The following is a 20401-nucleotide window of genomic DNA, read 5'->3' on the forward strand; positions in this document are numbered from 1 at the left end:
GCATGATTATCTCAAGGTCCATCCATGTCGTCGCAAAGGAACCTATTTTTTTCAGGACAGACTTAAATCTTGCCAGTCTTGTCCATCCGTCCTTATAAGAAAGGAATAATAGCAACTAAAAAAATAATCATTTCACATAATAGCCATAATAATTTTCCATAGCAAAATAAGATCTTATAGTAGAAAGCTACTGTTTTAAGTCCAAGGAATACGGTGATAATGTTTATGTTATGTATGGTAAAATGAACATACTTAAGAAATTATTCTAACAGTAAAGTGTTATATTCTTGAATGTCCAATCAAAGCAATACTCAGCTATTTAAACAGAGAACAGATTCTACATCAGGATAAAGGAAAGCATGTGAATGCGTATCATCACACAGAGAGATGAGGTACAATAAATCTTTCCACTGAACTGCAAACTTTGGAATGTCTTCAGTGGAGTTGAAGGAATGGGTTCAGTATTTGGACACTGTATCCAGAATGTCTTAATTAAAACATGTAACAATAGTACTCAGAATTTCAGTTCTTATAAATGGATGAGTTTATTATAAAGTAGTTAATAGACACTTTGTAGGAGATCCCATAAATGGCATATAGGATATTTTCAAGAGCTGAAACTTGACACATAAGATCTGAATGTGTATAGAATTTGGGAAAGGGAAAAAAAGAAAAGGGTAGCGATGACTGGGCAGAAATAGGCTAGAAACCTCCAGGGAGCTCCAATACACACCAAAGATTTCCCCTCCTTTGAGCAAATATGTTTAATAATGAGATTCCCAACGTGATTTCCGTCCAGCCCGACACTCCTCACCTCTGGTAAGTGTGGTCTTTGCTTGCTAAGGGCCGATCCTTCAAGAACAACTTTTTCAGAGATGTTTCCTTGGTTAATTCCTCCAGCAAAGATATTTTTTTTGTCTTCCTTCTCTCTGATTTCTATCTTTGTCCTTGGAAACTGAAGGTCGTTAGAACTGGTGGCTTGCGGATGCCAGTCTTTGTCTCAACGCACCACAAAAAGAAAACGAAACGCCCACTATCCGGAAGTTTATTCCCATGCCAGGTAACTCGGCAGCATTTACCATTTAACCAAACTGAAACGTAGAATGTAAATGCCTTTGATATTATCAATAATGAAATAATAATGGTAAAAATAATAAACGTTTACCGAGGATGTCCTATGTATTAGGTAAGCTATTACGAGTCTTTTCTGTGTGCATCACAAGTACATTTCAATGCCACCTGTGAATGCTCATGAAAGAATCTCTTGAGCTAAGTAATATTTTGCTGAGCTACAATTTCTTTCCAATATTATTCTAATTCTGCTTAAGCTCTTTAATTCATTCAAGGTTGTCAAGGTTTTTAAAAGGATTTTCAGTGGAGAGCATCCCATTTGCCAAATATTTCCACTTAGTTTGAACGGTGTTGTCCTATTCTATGTAATGATAAAATGCTATTTAAAAAATAAACTATATAAATGTCTAACCCGATGTACTGTATACTTGAAACTAATAATAAAATAAAAATTTCTTTTTTGCTGTTTACATGTTAATACTAATTAAACACATAAACGCTTACTCTATGTTAGACATTGTTCTGGGTTTTCCAATATATTAACTCATTTAATTCTCACAATAATCTTGAGATAGCTAATATTATTATCTCCATTTTATACATGAAAACTTTGTAACTTGCTCAAGGTCACACAGCTAGATTGTACTAGAGCTGAAATTTCCAATGATTATTTTGACTTTCAGTGTTATTTGAAATCATCAATTTCCAATCTTTCTTTAAAAAAAAAAAAAAGTCTTCAGCTTCCTAATCATAACTACACTCTCAAAGTATCACCTTTAAAAGAGTAAAGATTTGGTCTTCTCACATTATTTATCTATCATCGACACAAAGAAAGTTAGGCTCTTCTTATGCTCTCCTCTGAATGCCTGGTCAATAAAGAAAAGTGATTTCTAGAATTATGTCTTTCAAATTGAACTAAGCAATTAATTAAATTCATATACATACTGTCCTAGACACCATATAAATAGTGCGATTATCTGAAGTGGAATTTGGAAGATCTTTTACAGTAATAAGATGATTTCGGGGCCGTCATGGAGCAAAAAGAAAGGGAAGCAGCTCAGTACTTACTGGTAAAACACTATTGATCAAGATTGTTTTGAAGAGGTTTTTTTCCTTTGTTTTTTCCCTCAGCTTAATCATAAGAACTTATTACTATGCATATCAATTTTGGATATATCTTATCTGGAGCCCTAACTGCCGATACACTGGATCCTTGCTAATGTCCCAGAAAGAATTCAGGATAAATCATGCCAACCCATTCCACCTCCCTTGAAAGCAACCGGAGCAGGGACACTAGGTCGGGTCACTAGGCCTCTAAGAACATCACTGTAGCAAAGCTCCAGAATGCTCAGTGCAGGGCTCAGTACATGCTAAATTGTGAAATCAATTTAGTAGGTCACAACCTGCACTTTTAAAACTTAACATTGAGTAGGACAGGAAATATCAGTGTATCACCATAGTCAGGGTTTTCTATGATACTTTTGTTTCCTGTGTTTGTCCGTGTGTAGGTCATGATGTTGTAAAATGCATTCCTCGTTATGGATCTTGAACCAGAAAGTTTGTAAAGCCACTGAGCTAAAGGGTATTAACTGTGTGCATTTTTCTACTACTAAGCCCTATATTTAATAAAACAGACTGCTGAATTCTTCATAACCAGCGAGTAGAGCCAGTTGATAATAAAAGGAACCTTAAATTTCATCCAGTCCAACTAATCACCCAACATACAAAGACTTTCTAAAAGATTCTGTCACACAGCATCTAAGTTCTGGACTTCGAACACTTAGAGTTCTTCATTACAACAAATCAAAACAGGACATAAGGTTGCTGCTTTCACATGACAGCTTCTCATGTGTGTGAATTTAATTCTCTATAATTTTTTTCTGAATAAACACGGGTTTATCGTGGATGATTTCGAAGATACTAAAAAAGCATAAATGAGAAAATAAAAATTACCCATAATCCAATAACCAGAGCTAACAACTAGAAGCATATATGTCTCCGTAACCTGCTTTTTCCTTAATATGAAATAAACATTTTCCTCTTCTCCATAATCTTCTACAGCACGATTCTAATGGCAACATAGCAATCTAGCATATGGCTGTACCATAACTTTTTTCCTATAATGTATTTTTAAAATCCCCTTAGATGGCTTCATTATTTTCAAGTTTCATTATAAAGATATCCTTGTACATAAATTATTTCCTTATGATAATTCCTGGATTAGAATTACTAGATAAAAGATATGAAAATGTTTAGGGTTTTGATAGATACTGTTAAACTGTCCCCAGAAAAGTTGTGCCAATTTGCTTTTTGGTGATGACACAGAAAGTGTACTTACTTATCCTCAGCCTTACCAAGAACGGGTATTAATCTGTTTTCCATCTTTGCCAATTTAGTACCCAGAAAAGTCCATTCTGTTTCAATTTATAGTGAGGTTAAATAATTTTTGACATATTTATTGGCCATTTTTATTTCCTCTTTTGTGAATTAGCCAATCATGCCCTTGGTCCAATCACCTTTTGAGGCTTGGAAATAATTGATTTAGCTCTTTAAATATTTGAAGAAGGCTCTTATGCCCAGAGGAACTATTTTCTCTGTTCATGTGAATACTAGGGGCTACACTTCCTTTTAAAAGCTGAAGATTATATTAGCTACTAGAATGACTAAAGTCCATAATTTTTCCCCATAAAGATCACTTTGCTGAGAAACAGAGCAAATGAAAGTGATATGAACTTTGTCAATGTAGCTAGAAAAAGACAATTTAAAAATATTTATTTATATTCTAACAATTAAAAAGCAGAAATTTCCCTTACACCAAGAAAATCAATAACAGCAGTAAAAACCTCTCACCAGAGAGGAGTTGGTGATCTTTTCTAAACCCTTCCCTGGACCACAAAATGCTGTCCAGTTGCACTGAATCTCGTACCACCAAACACAAACAAAAAAATCTTACACTATTGTTGACCCCAGGGAAAGTGATTAGAGCTTCCTCCAGGTCAAATGAAGAGAAATTTAGCTTCTCACTTCCCATTAGTATCCTCATGAAAATGCCTTAAAGAGCCTCAGAAACAGTTGCCCAAAGAGGAAGCCAGTAAATTTCTAAATATCACCACCAAAGTGAGGTCCTGGTGCCTCTGAAACACCCCACACGCAGCTCATAAAAAATAAGTGGCTGTCCTCAGTCCTCTCTTTCACAATCCATCCTCCTCCGTATCCAATCCAAATAATCCCCGAATCTGCCCATCTCTGCCGCATGCCTTATTTCAGGTCCTTCAGTGGCTTCCCTGCCATTCTTCTTCCCTCCCCTGTTGCCCTCCTTAAGTCTACCGTCTATGCCGTCTCTAAACAGGTGTCGCTAAGAAATTTAACTACTCCATGGCTCCCCATTGTTAGATCAAGTTTCTAAGTTCATTGGCACGGCACAGAAAGCTGGATTTACATATGCCTAGAGCTCTCTCGACATGTGGATCCTCAGAATGTTATGCCGGTTTTTGCCTCCATGCTTGGGCATATGCTGTTCCCCCTTCTGAGAAACCCGCCCCTCTCTCCCATCAACCTGCTGACTAATTTTGCAACCTTGAAGACTTAGCTGAAGGACAACCTCCTCTTGGAAGTGTTTCCTGATCCAATTTTCACATCACAGGCTGAATTCACTGTCTTTTCTTGGTACCTATGACAGTCTGGAAAAGTTAATAAATAATATTCTTGCCTATTCGACGCTAAACTTAGCCTAGTATGCTGTGGGGACTCCCACCGCCCAAGTCACATGGTGTTATAATGAACCCTCTGACCTGTCTCCCCTGTTGAAGGCCTTGAAGTGTCATCATTTCACTGTATGGAGCAGCTCTCAGGGTGTCTGGCACATAGGAAGTAATCAGTGCTTGTTGAATAAAATAACTTAATAAAAATGTTATGATATGTTTAAAAATTCACCTTATTACTTTCATCTTGGACAAACCAGATAAATCAGAGGGTAATTACTAGCATAACATAGGCTTTTTGTTTTACAAGAGGACTCTTGCATCCTGGATTTTAAAAATATCAATTTCCTCTACTGCCCGTTAAATAACATTTGACATACATGCAATCTCATGGACACATACATTTTGTGAAAGATAAGGCACATTTATACAGGCATTTAGTCATCAATTACATTTTTAAAATACAGAGTGCCAACCATAAAAAATAAATTAAAAAAATAAAAAATAAAATACAGAGCACCAGACACAACTTAGCATGCCACTGTATACTTATTATAATAAACATTCAATAACTATACTGTAACTTTTTAAGACTTGAATACTTATGCTTTGCTCATAAGTATTCTCTTTTCTGGGAATGCAGACTCCATACGCTCTAGATGGGCCCAGAGGGCATGTCTAAATGTGACCCTGTGCCCAGCCAGAGTAGATTGCTTTAGGAAGGAGCACCTGACACAAGCTAGGCCAGAGACTTTCCCTGAACAATTTTTTTTGAAAAACCTTACGATTAAGGAACATTTGAGTTAATCCCTTTCTAGTGGGAGCTGCCAGATGTTAAATGAGATGTAAAACTTGAAAGATGTTAGTGGCCAACTTCCTTGCTGTGTGCAGAAGCTGATACACCCTCAGAAGCTGATACACCGTCATTTGTATCAAAGAGAATGAAACCGACATGGAGAAAGAAACAGAAATGAGAACTAATGAGAGTCCAGGAGATGACAAACATACTGGAGATGACAAGAGTCCAGGTTATGTTCAATAACTGGCCCCCATCTCCCGGCACCTCTGCCATCCCCATAGATCGGTTCTGTGAGATTCCACTCCCTTCTAAGAGACTCACGTTAAGCTTGCTTGGGGTCAACTCCTGTCACTGGCCAGCAAAAGAATCCTGACAGTACGGATAGGTAAATGAAAAACGAATTTGCCTGAACTTTCCCCCACTAATTCATTTGTTTAACTGATTTGACCAAATAGTTCTGCATAATGAAGACATGAGCTAATTTACATGAGTTTCCTATTCAGAAGAAGGAAAGTATTCATTTTGAAATACGTTTCAAACAAAAGTAAGTTTAAAGCAATATCTGCCAACGCACATGTGAAATGTTGGGTCACAGTGTCCTGCACGTAAAGAACTTGTCCTCTTCCCTCCAGAGGACTCCCACAAATTCACTGTGGGTTTGGAATCTCTGTGGGAGAGGCCAAGACCCAGAAACGGCAAAGGCTTCCTTCTCAGAGTTCTTGCTTCTGGACCCCTCAGTAATGCAAGACGCACGAGAGGCTTTTCTCACAGCGAATTTTTCTAACGAACAGAACTTAATGGCAATACGGCACTGCATCAGCAAGAGTTGGAACGCGTGTTGGAATTCGTAGGCGTCTGGACACCACGGCCCCTTGCTGACGCCGACCTTTATGGCTGGCTCTATCGGTTGGCAGCAGGGCATTACTGGCTGGGGTACCCCTTTTGGGGGCTGCTCCTCCAGGCTGCGACCGCAAGCCTCGAAAGAGGCACGGGAGTGCAGGGACGGGCTGCTAAGCGGCGGAGGCTGGACAGCGCTGGCGGGCCCTCCGCCTGCGCGGACCCGGGGCTGCAGAGGGGAGTCGGAGCACCGGCTCACGCGGCACCCAGCCACGGCTTTCCACTCGGGGACAGCACTCCTTCAGGGGGCACGGACATGAATGTCATAGCTGGCGGCTCCAGGAATGGCTTAAACCTTGGTGCTCTGACTGCCCCTGGCTCGCAGTCTTCCTTTCCGGCTGCCCTGCTCCTCGGCGGACACCTGATCCTGATCCCGGGGTGCGGCAGGGCTCTTGTCCTGGGGTGCTCCCCCAGGTTTTCGGCTGCGTTTTTCTTTGGTGTGCTGCCCGGAAGCGCTGTCCCCTTGGACAGAGCTCTCTCTGGTCTGACTGGTCTCTCTGACAGGCTGCTGGGAGGGGCCCGCACCACCCTGCCCTGGAGGACCCGAGGCGCTCTCTCCCCTCTGAGACCTCCCGCCTTTACGAACCCCTCCTCTCCGCGGACGCTCCCTGGGAGCAGAACCGGCCAGTGCGGACTCCGCAGAGGCCCCATCACTCGGGAGAGGCCTCCTGCGTGGATGCTGACCCTCTGGAGTTGGGTGATCACTGCTGAGGGTTGTTTCGTTTTCTTGAGATAGTCCTCCAGAATTCTCTTTCAAAGATGGTCCTTTTTGGGACGCGGCTACCTTCTGAACCAGGTCGTCTGGTGGGAGGTCGGCAGGCACGTTTTTTCTGGAGTAATGGACTTTTTCCTTCTCTTCCTGTGACTGGGGATCTTTAGGCAGCGGACCGCCGTGGGCTGGCTCAGGGCTTTCTAGGGTAAGGGCCTTGCTTCCCCGGCTCCCCTGGCGTCTCCCAGGAGGGCTGGGGCCAGGGTGGTTGGACGCCCTTGGGCCGGTCGGTCCACTCGGGGATTCTGGCTGCAGGGCTGTCTGGTGGCTTCCGGGCCGCGTCTTTTTCAGATGTGCTGGTCCTTTAGCTGTCTCTCTTCGGAAAGGGAGTTTTTTTTTCCCAGCTCCCGTCTGCTGTGCCGGCTCTTGGTTTTGGGGCGAGGCCTGCGCATCTGGAATCTTCTTGCTGGAGGAGCGGCCTACTCTGGGCGCTTGCTTCTCCTTCACCGACCTTGACTCATGTCGAGCCCCCGCGTTCCGAGGCAACTGCTGCTCCCCAAAGGGCGTGGGAATGCGAGGGAGCCTGACCACCTGAGCCCCCTCTTCCTGGGGCGGCGCGGGGCCGGGCTGCGGGGTGTGCTCCCGCACAGCGGGACCTAGAAGAGGCAATTTCACTTCCTGGGCCTGCTGAGGACTGTGGCCCACGTGGGGGCTCGGATGTCCTGGAGGTTTGGGATGGGGAGGGCTGAGGAGAGGAAGTTTGCCGGGGTCTCCTTCCTGAGCTGGCGCAGGCCTGGGAGAGGGAGTGGCAGCTGGATCTGAGGCCCCTGAAGCCGCTTCCCTGCTGGGTGAGAGGAGTTTGGGTGTGGGCCTCCGACTCTGCAGCGGGGCGAGGACCCGAGGCTGCGGCAGCCTGGTGGGGGCCAGCAGGCCTCTGGGAAGCTCAGCCCCTGGGTCTTCCCTGTCCTGGGTCTGCTGGGTACTTGCTGGATCCCGGGGATGTGGCAATCCTGGGCGAGGAGTGCTGACCCGGACAACTTCTGTTTTGGGGGTTCCCTCCTCTAGGGGTTGCTGAGCACCTTCCGGAGGTGGTCCCAGAATCTTAGCCCCATCAGGGTGGGGAGGCTCTTCTGGGGGATCATGATGGGAACCGTTGGGTGGCAGATTGGCTGACTCAGTCTCCTCGTCCTGGGTTCTCTGGGGGCTGAAAGATGTTGGGCCAGGCCCCTGTGGCGGTTCAGGTGGTGGAGGGCCAGTGAGGGTCACCGTGGCCTCACCCGATTCCTCATCCTGGTGCAGCTGAGGGCTGTGGGCTGCAGGTGGGTCAGGGCGCTGGGCAGGGCCCGGGGAAGCAGTGGTGGCAGGTTGGCCTACTTCACCCGCTTTCCCCTCGGATGTCTGGGCCTCACTTTCAGAGGGATTTGCGGTTATTGTGTTTGAAGAAAGATCTGACTGTTGACCGTTCCCGTCCTTCTGGTTTGGGGCTAAGTCTTGGGCCTGCTGGGGAATACCAAGACCCGGTGAGTCGGGCTGTGGAGGAAGCTCGGTGCTGGCGTGACTATTGGGAGGAAGCTCTTTTTGATGGGTTGCTGCCTCGTGAGTCTGGGAGGGGGCGGCGTTCTGATTTTCAGGGACCTTTGCATGAGCCTGCACACTAGAGAGATGCTCTGTTATCTGGCCGTCTGCTTGCAGTTTTGCCAAGCGCCTTGGGGAAGGAACCAGGTGTGCTGGTACCCCAGAGGGGGTCTTCTTGTTAGAGGGGGCTCCTGCTTTGACACAAAGAGAAGTTAGCTAAAAATATCTTAACAAATATGACTGTGTAACTTTAGAAATTAATAAAAAAATATCTTGCCCTTTTTTGATGCACATAGGCCCTTAAAAGGAATAAAATTACACACATAAAAGAATTTAATTGTCCCTTCTCGTTGGGGATACTAAGTGCCTAGAATTCTTTTAGTGGAACTTAGGACAATTTTAGTCAACTGAAAACAAGAACTTCCATGAATAAACATAAAAAAGCTTAGTGAAAGAACCAAAGTTTATATCCAGGTCTAAGAGCGGCAAGAAAATTTTCTAAGCGAATGATATTTAAATTTTTCACCATCTTAAAGGTCAACGCTGCTTTTGATGGCAGAAACTAGAACGATGGACATCTAAGCCAGATGAGGTCCCATTTGTTTCCTTGTTTAATGGCAGTCCCCTCAAAGAAACTATGAGCTGTGTGAAGAGTCATGTCAGTTTACCAATACCTAGCAAGGTGCGTGAAGCTCAGCGGGCACTCAGCAAACAAGCACTGAATGAAAGAAGGAAGGAGAAAACAGATCTGATGGAAGCACGAGCTGCACCCGAGGATCCGCCACTCAAGCTACTGCCCCGCCTCCAGCTCCAGGGCTACTTTTTTCCCAAGTCCACCCTGGTTTTAAAAATGGCTCTCAGTTCAAAGAACTAAATATAAGACCTGAAACAATAAATTGCATAGAAGAAAACAAACATAGGTACTAAACTCATGGACCTTGGGTTTAGAGAGGATTTTATGAATTTGACCTCAAAGGCAAGGGAAGTAAAAGCAAAAATAAATGAATGAGACTATATCAAACTAAGAAGCTTCCGCACAGCAAAAGAAACCATCGATGAAACAAAGAAGCGACCTTCTTAATGGGAGGGGATATTTGTAAACAAGCCCTCTGATAAGGGGCTAATATCCAAAATATATAAAGAACTCACACAACTCAACAACAACAAAAAACAATCTAATTAAAAAATGGACTTAGGACCTGAACAGACACTTCTCCCAAGAAGACATACAAACAGCTAACAGATATGTGAAAAGATGCTGAACTTCACTGGTTATTAGGAAAATGCAAATCAAAACCACAACGAGATAGCATCTCACACCTGTTAGAATGGCTATTGTAAACAAGTAATAACAAGTATTGGAGAGGTTGTGGGGGAAAAGGAACCCTCAGACGCTGCTAGTGGGAGTGTAAATTGGTGCAGCCACTATGGAAAACAGTATGGAGGTTCCTCAGAAAACTAAGAATAGAACTACCATATGACCCTCTTCTAGGTATCTGCCCCCCAAATTTGAAAACATTTACCATAAAAATGTATGCACCTCAATGTTCACTGCAGCATTATTCACGGCAGTCAAGACATAGAAACAACTGAAGTATCCTACAATAGATGACTGGATAAAGAAGATGTGGTACATATACACAATGGAATATTATCAGCCATAAGAAAAGATGAAATACTGCTGTTTGTGACAACATAGATGGATCCTGAGATTATCATGCTAAGTGAGATAAATCAGGCAGAAAAAGTTGAAAACTATATGATTTCACTCACATGTGGGATATAAAACTGAAAGCAATAAACAAGACAAACGAAAACTCATAGACACAGACAACAGTTCCGTGGTTACCAGAGGAAAGGGGGAGGGGGAGGTAGATAAGGGTAAAGGGGACCAAATATATAGTGACAGAAGATTTGGCTTTGGGTGGTGAACACACAGTGCACATACAGATGATGTATTACTGATCTGTACACTCGAAACCTATATAATTGTATTAACCAATGTCACCCTAATAAAGTAAAAAAATACTCCTAAAAAATGCCTCTGGGAGGTCACTAGCAGGGGTGATGCCGCAGAAGGTTATTGCTTCTTTGGTCACCATGACAGTGAGTTCTCGGAGTGGCTCTGGTCTCATGGACACAATCACCCCAGCAAGCACTTGTTTATGACAGAAGACCTGATATACTCTGGTGGCCCGTGTATCACCTTAACTCAGTCCGAAGGACATGGCTCTGAAATGCTAGTGGTTGGAACCGGCACGCCAGTCTGGAACAGCCTTGCAGAAACTAGTCTCAGCTCTCTTTGGGAGACGGCCGATACTCAGAGGCTCCAAAGCAAATCAGACTTCCAAGGTGGTCCCCCAGAAGCTAACCGTGCCCCTGGCCACCACCCCCTCTCCCCACAAAGCAGGATGAGCTTGGACTACTCTGGGTTCCCATGAACCTCTTAGTGGAGGGCTGTATCCTTTCTATGCAGTCAAACCACGTGTCTGTGGGGAGGGGAAGAGGGGGGACAAGGAAGAGCTTGCCCCTTAATGAGGTTTCTGAGGGGGTATCATATTAATTATTCTTATCTACCTAGTTTATGACAGTTATAAATTAAAATACAAATTTAGTCAAGAAACAAGGTTAAAATAAAATATAAGAACAGTGAAAATATCTAGAATAGGCAAATTCATAGAGACGGAAAATAGATTAGAAGTTACCAGGGGCTGAGGTGGAGTTATTGATTAATTGGGTATACAGTTTCTGTTTGGGGTGATGAAAAATTTTGGAAATGCATAGTGGTGATGGTTACGCAACACTGTGAATGTAATTAATGCCACTAAGTTGTACACTTAAAATGGTTAAAATGGCAAATTTTGTTATTTTTTTTTTAACACAGTAAAAAACTAATACATAAAAAGAAAAATATAAGAACAGTGACACCCAATGCTGAAGATTCTTTCCATCTTTAAGCCTTCCTGGTTTCCTATAATCAGACATATGAGGATCCTCCCTTGCAACTTTCACAATTTAACAATTCACATAATTTGGCAAACAGTATCATGCCCTTTATTAGAGATAAAGGCACTACTTTACGGGCTAGTAAATTGACCAATTTTCCCATTTGACTCATTATCACTATCATTTTCTTCTATCATTAGTCACAATTCTGAATAATGGTTTTCAATTATAATTTTATTTTATGATCTCTATAGCAAGAACTTAGGGCAGAAGTTGGATCAGCTTTTTAAAAGCTTTACTGGAAGCACCAACTATTCCAGAAATAGACTGGAATAGACATAAATGAAGAGCAAAGGTATCCTGAGTTGTGAATATACTGATTTTTTTCTTATTATTTATAGAAACTATACTGTTTGCTCAGGCTTTTTGTAGTCTTCAGGTTTTAGAAATGAATATAACCTGCATTGCTACAGGGAAAATAATTTAAGACAATTCTGTATCTTAACTGATATACATTTTTATTAATGGTATATGTAAAAATCTCAAGGGTTTATAATCACTCTGCATCTAAAGTTACTATTTTATATATGCGTTAAATGAAAATTCTGTTAGTCTCTCTCCTGTTGAAGGTTTACGTTTCTGGGTCCTGTTATACACTCAGAACTGATAACCTTGGGCTTACTTTTACCACTTTGTGCCACTCTCATTGTTGAAGAGGAGAAATTAAAATTTGCATTCTCAGTTACAAATCTGCAACATAAAATGACTAAACATCAAGCCATCTATTATTATTTCAAATATTTGGGAATAACTTGCGGTTTGCATTAATAAGGGATCACTGTTTCTATGAAAACAATGCCGTCAGCCATCAGACTTCTGTTTGCATTGAAGACTAACACACAGATGGCCTAGTCCAGCTGGGAAAACCTCAGCTCTAGAAGACTAGGTTCTAACAATGCTGCATAATGTTATATAGTTGATTTTTTTTTAAATGGGAATTCAGAGTGATTTCTCTAAATTAATGATTTTTGGTGACATTGAGAATACAAAATTGAGGCTTCTTATTTCCAGTCCAGTTTTCTAATTGCTCAGATAAAACTGTCTTTCACAGAATCTGAAATATTTTTTAGTTCAATTTCTTAATTTTGACAGCTTAATTATATATATATATATTTTATATATATAATTATATATATATATATATAATTATATTCCACTAAAATTATTGATTTTTGTTTCTAGGGGGTCTCAGTTATGTAAGCAATGTAAGAATTTATAAGAATATTCCTACACTACAGAAATTAAAATCAAGGTGACTCAGCTCAGAGCTGAGGCAAAGAAGTGAGAGCCGGCAGGGCTTGTGGCAGTGACTCTGCTGGGAGTCAGGGCAGACATTCGCTGAGGTGATGGTGGCTACGGCTGGGGGATGGGGGAGGTTCTCTGGCAGTGAACCTGCGAACACCTGGCCCATGCTCCTCGGCATGCACCTCACAGCCCTGACACTCAGGGAGGTAAATGGCTCTACTCTTGGGCCACCAGAGACAATGTAAAAGCTTATTAATAGGGACTTGGTTAATAAGAATTTTTTAATACTCACTTACTTGAAAAATATCTGGTCTCCACAAAGTCACTTTATTTGCAAGTTTATCCTTAAACCATCAACTGAAAAACAGTAACTTCCTCCACAGATTAACTGTATAAATAAGATAAAGTGTTTGGCTTCTTAAGAGAAACACGTTATTTTCTAAAATACTGTAAGCCAGCCAGAAAAACAGGAGCTGTTGAGGTCAGTGATTTGCTATATTAATTACAAACCCTCCCAACTCCTTTTTATAAGGCTGGGATTCTATTAGTCAATAACTGAATGGCCCAGCTTCAGTTATCAAGTGATCTGAGATTTTACAAATTCTATAATTCATACTTTTCATTAAATCAGACAGGCCTAACATAATTAGTCCCAATAAATGAAATTTTATTATACCCACTAAAATGGGAGTCCATTTTCCTATGTGCACATTATCCGGTCTATTAACTTCCCAAATAGCCACTACGCCCAGCACTCGGTGTTCTTGACGGTTGTGGAATGAGATGCAGGGACAGAGCCGGGCTCGGTCAGCGGTGCCCCCAGAGCTCCTACTCAGAAACATGCTCCTCTCAGCTGCTCAGAATGGGCCAGGCTCAGGGGACTGACTCAAGCTTATCCAAACCCACAAGGGGCTGATTTAAAAGGCAGAACACCAATTTATTAATTTACACTGGGAGATGGGCCGGCCTCAGGGAGCAGGGCAGGGTGTTCTAACGTAGGGGACAGCCCCCACAGGGACGGGTCCACCCGGGGGACCAAATTAAAGATCAGAAGGTTGCTGGGTTAGCAGAGACTGAAAGCAACAGGAGCCAGATTTCCTCAAGAGAAACTTCCACCAAGCTGTGGAAGCCTCATTAGACAGACCTCGCTTGCTGCCGGACTGGCCCAGCTTTCTGAAGCCCGAGGCCCCTCGTGGAGAATCAGGGCAGCGAGGGCTAAGCACGCAGCACGCTCCTAATCTAACGCCCCTGGCCTATGGGCGGAGCGCAGACCTCCGACCCTCCATTAATGCCCGTTTTCAGACAGGGTGCTCTTTCTTCAGGAACATTCAAGGCAGTAGGTGGTATCCTGGTCACTTGTCTCCTACGAGATGTACGTAGAAGAGAAATCTCAGCCGTCATGTGTTGAATGTTACTAGTTTCACCTGCCCACATTCCAGAATTCCAGGGTCATCTGACCTGGGGTAAGTGTGTAAAACTGCAAAACAGCCCAATTAGTTTGAATTCTGGTGAAATTATGACCTGGCCTGCCTCAGTCTGGCTAGGATGCAGCCTGGCAAGCAAAATGCTCCTTGGTCAGAATCACCAAGGCTATAAACCACACGTACGCACAAAGCTGTGGGCCATCTATCTACACAGCAGCAAGAGTCTCGAGTTAACATTTTACGGTATGTGACATGTGATTGGGGTTCAGTCCGTCGAGAGACCTTTTGCATTATTATGGTGGTAAAATACACGTCACAGGAAATTTACTGTCTTAACCACTTTTAAAGTGTACGGTTCATGGCATTAAGAACATTCACATTATTGTGCAACCATCGCCGCCATCCATCCTCAGAACTCTTTTTGTCTTGTAAAACTGAAACTCTGTACATCCATCCTCGGAACTCTTTTTGTCTTGTAAAACTGAAACTCTGTACCCATTAAACAATGACTCCCCCTTCCCCTCTCCCCCTAGCCCCTGGCAACCACCATTCTACTTCTGTCTTTATGAGGTTGACTACTCTAGGTACTTTTGTGACTGGCTTATTTCACTTAGCATAATGTCCTCAGGATTTGTCCTTGCTGCAGCATGTGTCAGAATTTTTTTTAAGGTTGAATACTGTTCCATTCTGGGTATGTACCACATTTTGTTTATCCATTTATCATTCGATGGACACTTGGATTTCTTCCACCTTTTGGCGGTTGTCAATAATGCTTCTATGAACAAACATATAGAAATAGCTGTTCAAGTCTCTGCTTTCAATTCTTTGGGGTACCCAGAAGTGGAACTGCTGGGTAATTCTATTTTTAATTTTTGAGGCATCACTATGTTGTTTTCCAGAGCAGCTATACCATTTTATAATCCCACCAATAGTGCACAAAGATTCTGATTTCCCCATATTCTCGCCAGGACTTGTTGTTTTCTGTTTTATTTGATAGTGGCTGCCTTCCTCTTCCTTCCCTTTTTTGTTTTTGTAGTAGCCATCCTAATGGGTGTGAGGTGGATTTGGGGGAACATTTTAAATACATTTCAAATTGCTCATATACCAACATCCTAAGTTAGGGCTTTAGGATCCTGCATCTGAGGAGATGCACTTATATATGGTGCATTCTAGCCGTTCACACACCATGGGGCGGGCGGGGAGCCTTAACTTCCATTTTGCAGGACAGAGCACTGAAGCTCGGAGCAGCTAAGCGGCTGACCCAAGGAGCAGCAGGGCCAGCACTGGGCTCACACGCTCTGACCAGCGCTGCTCCTCTATACTCTGAGGTGCAACCTCGTGCGGGCTGGGGCGACGTGAAGAAAAGGGGGAAGAAATCTCTTGGACTGAAACGACGCTAAATACAAGCCTAGGGAGCAGAACACCATCTCACGGGGCCCGAAGGGAGCCAAAGTTCTGGAAGGCTGAGTTCTGACCCAGGAGGCTGGTGACCTACCATGAACCTCCAAAGCCCTGCCTGGCACGTCCCCGAATGGCAATCCTCGGAGGTCCATTACGGTCACCGAGACAAGTCCGGAGGGCTGACTCCGTGCAGCTTGTCCGTGGGGACGAGGCCCCAGAGGAAGTATGGAGATTAAAGAGTTAGAACCAGCTTTAGCCTGGCTGATGAGGATCCAAATAACAATTCACAGACTCGTTTTCCTTTCTGGCAAAAATTCTGGCACAGAAGGGCTAGGACAGTACCTGCAGTTGGAGCCAAACTGCTGACAGTTTCCTCAGACAATCCGAGGTATTCTCTAATGAGCTGACTCAGCTGTTGGTAGGCAACATCCAGATCATCTACAGTAAAAGAGAGAGTACACAGAATCTCATCAAAGCACAGTCAATTTGAAACTGTTGGTGGGAATGACTTTATAGCTACGTTGAATTTTATGAATATCGCAGGTAGGCAGAGTTCTAAGAGGACCCCACCACATGAACGAGCCTTGGGTACAGCCCCTAGGACTGAGGACAATGCCTGGCAGACAGCCAGCAAGGAAACAGAGGCCTCAGTCCTGAGCCCTTGAGAAACTGCTTTCCCCCAACAATAATAGTATACTTTGAAGCGAATTTTTCCCCAGTGAGCTTACACATCAAAAATAAAGTTTTGCTGAAAGTTACTAACCTGCATTGATTACCGCATCAAAGTATCCTGGAAATTTTTGATTAATTTTAACATAAAGGTCCACTCTGGAGACAGCAAATTCAATCTCTACACGACTAAATAATCCTTTTCTCCGTAAATGTCCCTCATACTTTTTCTTGTTCATGGGCACCACCAGGATATATCGAGGCTCAAAATAGGAATGTTTCAAACTTCTTACACCCTATGCATTTAAAGAAAAGATAATAAATTAGCAACAGACACATGGATTTAGAAATCGGTGTGGAGCTGTCTGACAACATACAATATAACAAGTAGTATTACGTTGAAGAATTTATCTGTATAATTAGCTATTATTTTCCTCTAAATATCTCAAGGTTGGATTACTTCTCCCTGTTCATCAAATATTAAATTTTCATCAGAAATATAAAAATTCATTCTTCCTGGTGTCCTCTAATGAATCATTCTAATGAATGCGACTGCTAAAAAAAATTACTGGCTACAAAGAGGTACACTCACAGCAGTACGGCACCTTTATTACTGAAAAGTAATTTCGATTCTACATTTCCAAGGGCACCTTTGCGGCATCAGGAGACAGAGAGATCTTATCGGAGACAAAAGACTCCTCTGTCACCCCTTTGTCATCTCCTGTTCCTAAATCAGTCACCTGGTTGGCTGGTTCCTATTACAACTCACAGCCTCTACCCAGGGACCGAGAAGGTCAAGCTCATGATACTCAGACCCCAGGAGCTCAGGGCGGGAAGCAGTGGCAGCTGGTGCTGTGCAGACCTGGAGGGCTGGGTCACGGCTGCTGCTCTCCAGCTACTGCGGACTCCATGCAAATCGCCCGAGCTCCCCGGGTACCCGGCTTCCTCGAGGGCAAAATCAGTTACTCCAAATGGAATCTACAGTTCCTTCCAGCTCAGTCCCATAGTCCACAGTTGAACTCAGTGTTTGAAATCTTTGTTTTAAAAATTCAGGGGAAGAAATACGGGCTCTTTTAATAAAACAATTTCTAAAAGATTGAATGACATGGGCAGTTTGGGGAAAAATGGTTTTGCTGGGGAGAATCGGGGGAATAAAGCCTGACTGGTAGACTCAACCTCTCGGAAATGAGTAGGAGAATGCTCTCAGGGAGGGAAAAAGTCAAATGGGAACCAGCACACAGAGAACAGCTGCACTGGCAACAGGAAGACGTGGAGCTGGGGAGTGTTTGTGCTCAGTGATGCATCAATTTTTGTTTCTGCCTTGTCCAAGGAAGACATTTCTGGAAAACGGCCTTTTTTTTTTTTTTTTTTTTTTTTTTTTAGCATAGAAACGATGAACCCTTTTTTTAAAGGTGCAAAACCGATCAAATGCAGAAAGATCAGAACTGTAGGATTTTGAAGTTAGGAAAAGTAAAGAGCTGGAAGAAAGGTGACCAGTGTCACCAAAGTCAGGGAACACTTACTTACACCCCTACAAGGAGCCACAAAGGAATGATGGTCTCCTGCTCTGGGAAGTTATGGAGGAAGAAAGTCTTGAGAAAGATTTAGTTGATAGTAAAAGAACATAAGATGTGCCCAGATTTGGTCTTCTGTAAGTCTGTGCTAAAGGAATTATTTTTATTATAATTTGTTTTCTGACTACAAAAGTGTTATAGTGCTCAGTAAAGGTAATTTGAAGAAAAAAAAACTTTTGAAAATTCAAATATTTAATAAAGCCACATATATATTTAAAACAAATGAGTGGGATATTTATGCTTCCCACAAATGAGTGGGATCTTCATTTTGGAGAAACTTACATATGCTCTAATATAAAAGATCACTGGGAAGAAATGAGATATTAGGACAGAGAGAAAAATCTCCTGAAATCTGAAAGTCTAACTCCTTAAAGAATGAAAATATTGCAACCAGTGAACAAGTAGGTCCAATGACAGCATAGCCCACACATCTCCCTGAAGAATGAAGGAACAAGGTCAAGTGCACGGAGCTGCCACTGTCCTGAAGGGCAGGGAACCAGTTCCATAAGCCATTAGAATCAAGCTTTATCTAATATCATTTTATCTAACAGAGACCAGGCTCGACAAAGGAAAAGGATAATTTAGTATTCATTTAGTAAATAAATCTTGAGTGGCAATTTTACTCGTAATAAATGTGGAATTTCTTGTATTGTAATCTAATTCCTGTCATGTGATTTTTCATGTGTCTTACCTCCCACATACTAATTACGAACTTAAAATCTCAGTTTTGTATGCATTCTCCTTGTGCCTAGCGGTGTGCTTTCTGCACACTGTAGCCCCCTCCCAACCCCGAATGTATGTACACAAACTCACACACACATTAAAAATAAGTTGACTGAATGAAAAACACTTACTTCTATTTCCATATGAATACAGCTTGCTAGACCATCTCTTGCGATACCTTCTATGGTGTCCCTATTTAATCCGTAACTGTGATTACCATAATTAAACGTTAGAATAAATTTCCCCTGAAATTTGAGAAGTACAAAGATTTTAATATAACAGCTGTTATAATAAATTTAATATAAGGAAAATTATTTGATGTCTTACTTCTATATGACTCCATAAAACTTACCGATGTTAACAATTATATATGAATGGCAATAGGTCTATAAACGTTAATACCAAACTGTGATACAGAAATTCATTCAGAATTTTTGGTTGGTAAAAAAAAAAGTTTTTGGAAATAATCTGCTGACAAATTTTAAGGGAACATGAAATCACTGAAGCTTGATAGGACAGGTCATTTTGCTTACCTACTCACTTCCTGCCAAACCTGCACCATAAACCTTCATTACTGAGAGAGAAAAACTATAGTTCACCCTTTGCCTCAGCCATTTGGGCTACACCAGCATATCGGGTAGCTCAGAAAAAAAACTTACACTCTTAAAAGCCTTACATTCTCAGATAAGCCTGAAGGCCATGAATTACAGGGACATCCTAAACCTTTATATTCTGAGATAAGCCGTAAAAACCAGACCCATCCTATTTTTCCTTATAAATATCACTTTTTATTGAAACTGCCTAAGGAACTTTTGTGGGCCCTATAGTCGTGGGAAGTATAAACACTGCCCAGTTCTTCCCAAGCTATACTCTCCGGCAAAAAAAAAAAAAAAAAAGTAAAAATACATCTCTCAAAATTGTCTGACTTTTTTTGGACAATATCATGTTTATGAAACCACTAGGTCTAATTTAAATTAGAAGACTGATGACAACAGAAGGAATAAAAATGTGGACAATCCTGGCAACTCTGACTCTGCATATGCATGATTTTGAAATAAATAATGAAGTGAAATGCTGAAGGCTGAATCCCATCAAATGGCAGCATCTACCCTGAATGAGCCTCCTGAACCCGGATGTCCTCGAGACCTGTGAGGTGGGGGATGGGTCGTCTGTCATGGGGAAAGGGGCAGTGTTGGAAGGCCAGGAGACATAGGGTGGGATGGGTCTCTGGGGGACATGTCTGCTGCGAATGAGGAGGAAAATCCATCTCACACCCTGTAATCAAAAGAAGTTTATATCATGCATCCTAAAAGTGAAAAACTCAACCATAAGTATCCTTAATATTTTACTTCCTCAATGTCGTACCTTTTGTTCCGTGGAACAAATACTGTGATTCCTTTTTTAAAAAATACAGGTATTATATCTAGATAGATAGATGCCTGAATATTCTGTCAGGTACATACTTTATCTTGCTTACTGTGACTCAATCTCTTTTCAAAATGTACGCTTGAACCCTTTTTCAGATGTATACTATGAGATTGTTTACTTGTGTGTATAAGGGCCTCTCTCTGTGGGTTCCCAAGTGCATTTTCTGGAAGAATGTAGAG

At 42.2% G+C, this 20401-nt stretch overlaps 1 protein-coding gene across 4 annotated transcripts in view; it reads right to left on the reverse strand.

The window, feature by feature from the left end:
* Positions 1–20401, reverse strand: part of LRGUK (leucine rich repeats and guanylate kinase domain containing) — a 99476-nt gene that overhangs the window by 28321 nt on the left and 50754 nt on the right. The window contains exons 13-16 of one of the 4 annotated variants that reach the window (XM_025045952.1): positions 18926–19039; positions 16592–16793; positions 16171–16266; positions 2893–8943 (exon numbers count right to left, since the gene is read on the reverse strand). In XM_025045952.1, coding sequence (XP_024901720.1) covers positions 6758–8943; positions 16171–16266; positions 16592–16793; positions 18926–19039 — 2598 coding nt within the window. In that variant the 3' untranslated portion in view covers positions 2893–6757. Of the gene's footprint in view, positions 1–2892; positions 8947–16170; positions 16267–16591; positions 16794–18925; positions 19040–20401 lie in introns of those variants that run through there. The other 3 variants (XM_025045951.1, XM_006910654.3, XM_025045953.1) reach the window with 3 other exon arrangements.

This window comes from Pteropus alecto, unplaced genomic scaffold (genome assembly GCF_000325575.1).
Source record: "Pteropus alecto unplaced genomic scaffold, ASM32557v1 scaffold22, whole genome shotgun sequence".
Taxonomy (NCBI): Eukaryota; Metazoa; Chordata; class Mammalia; order Chiroptera; family Pteropodidae; genus Pteropus; species Pteropus alecto.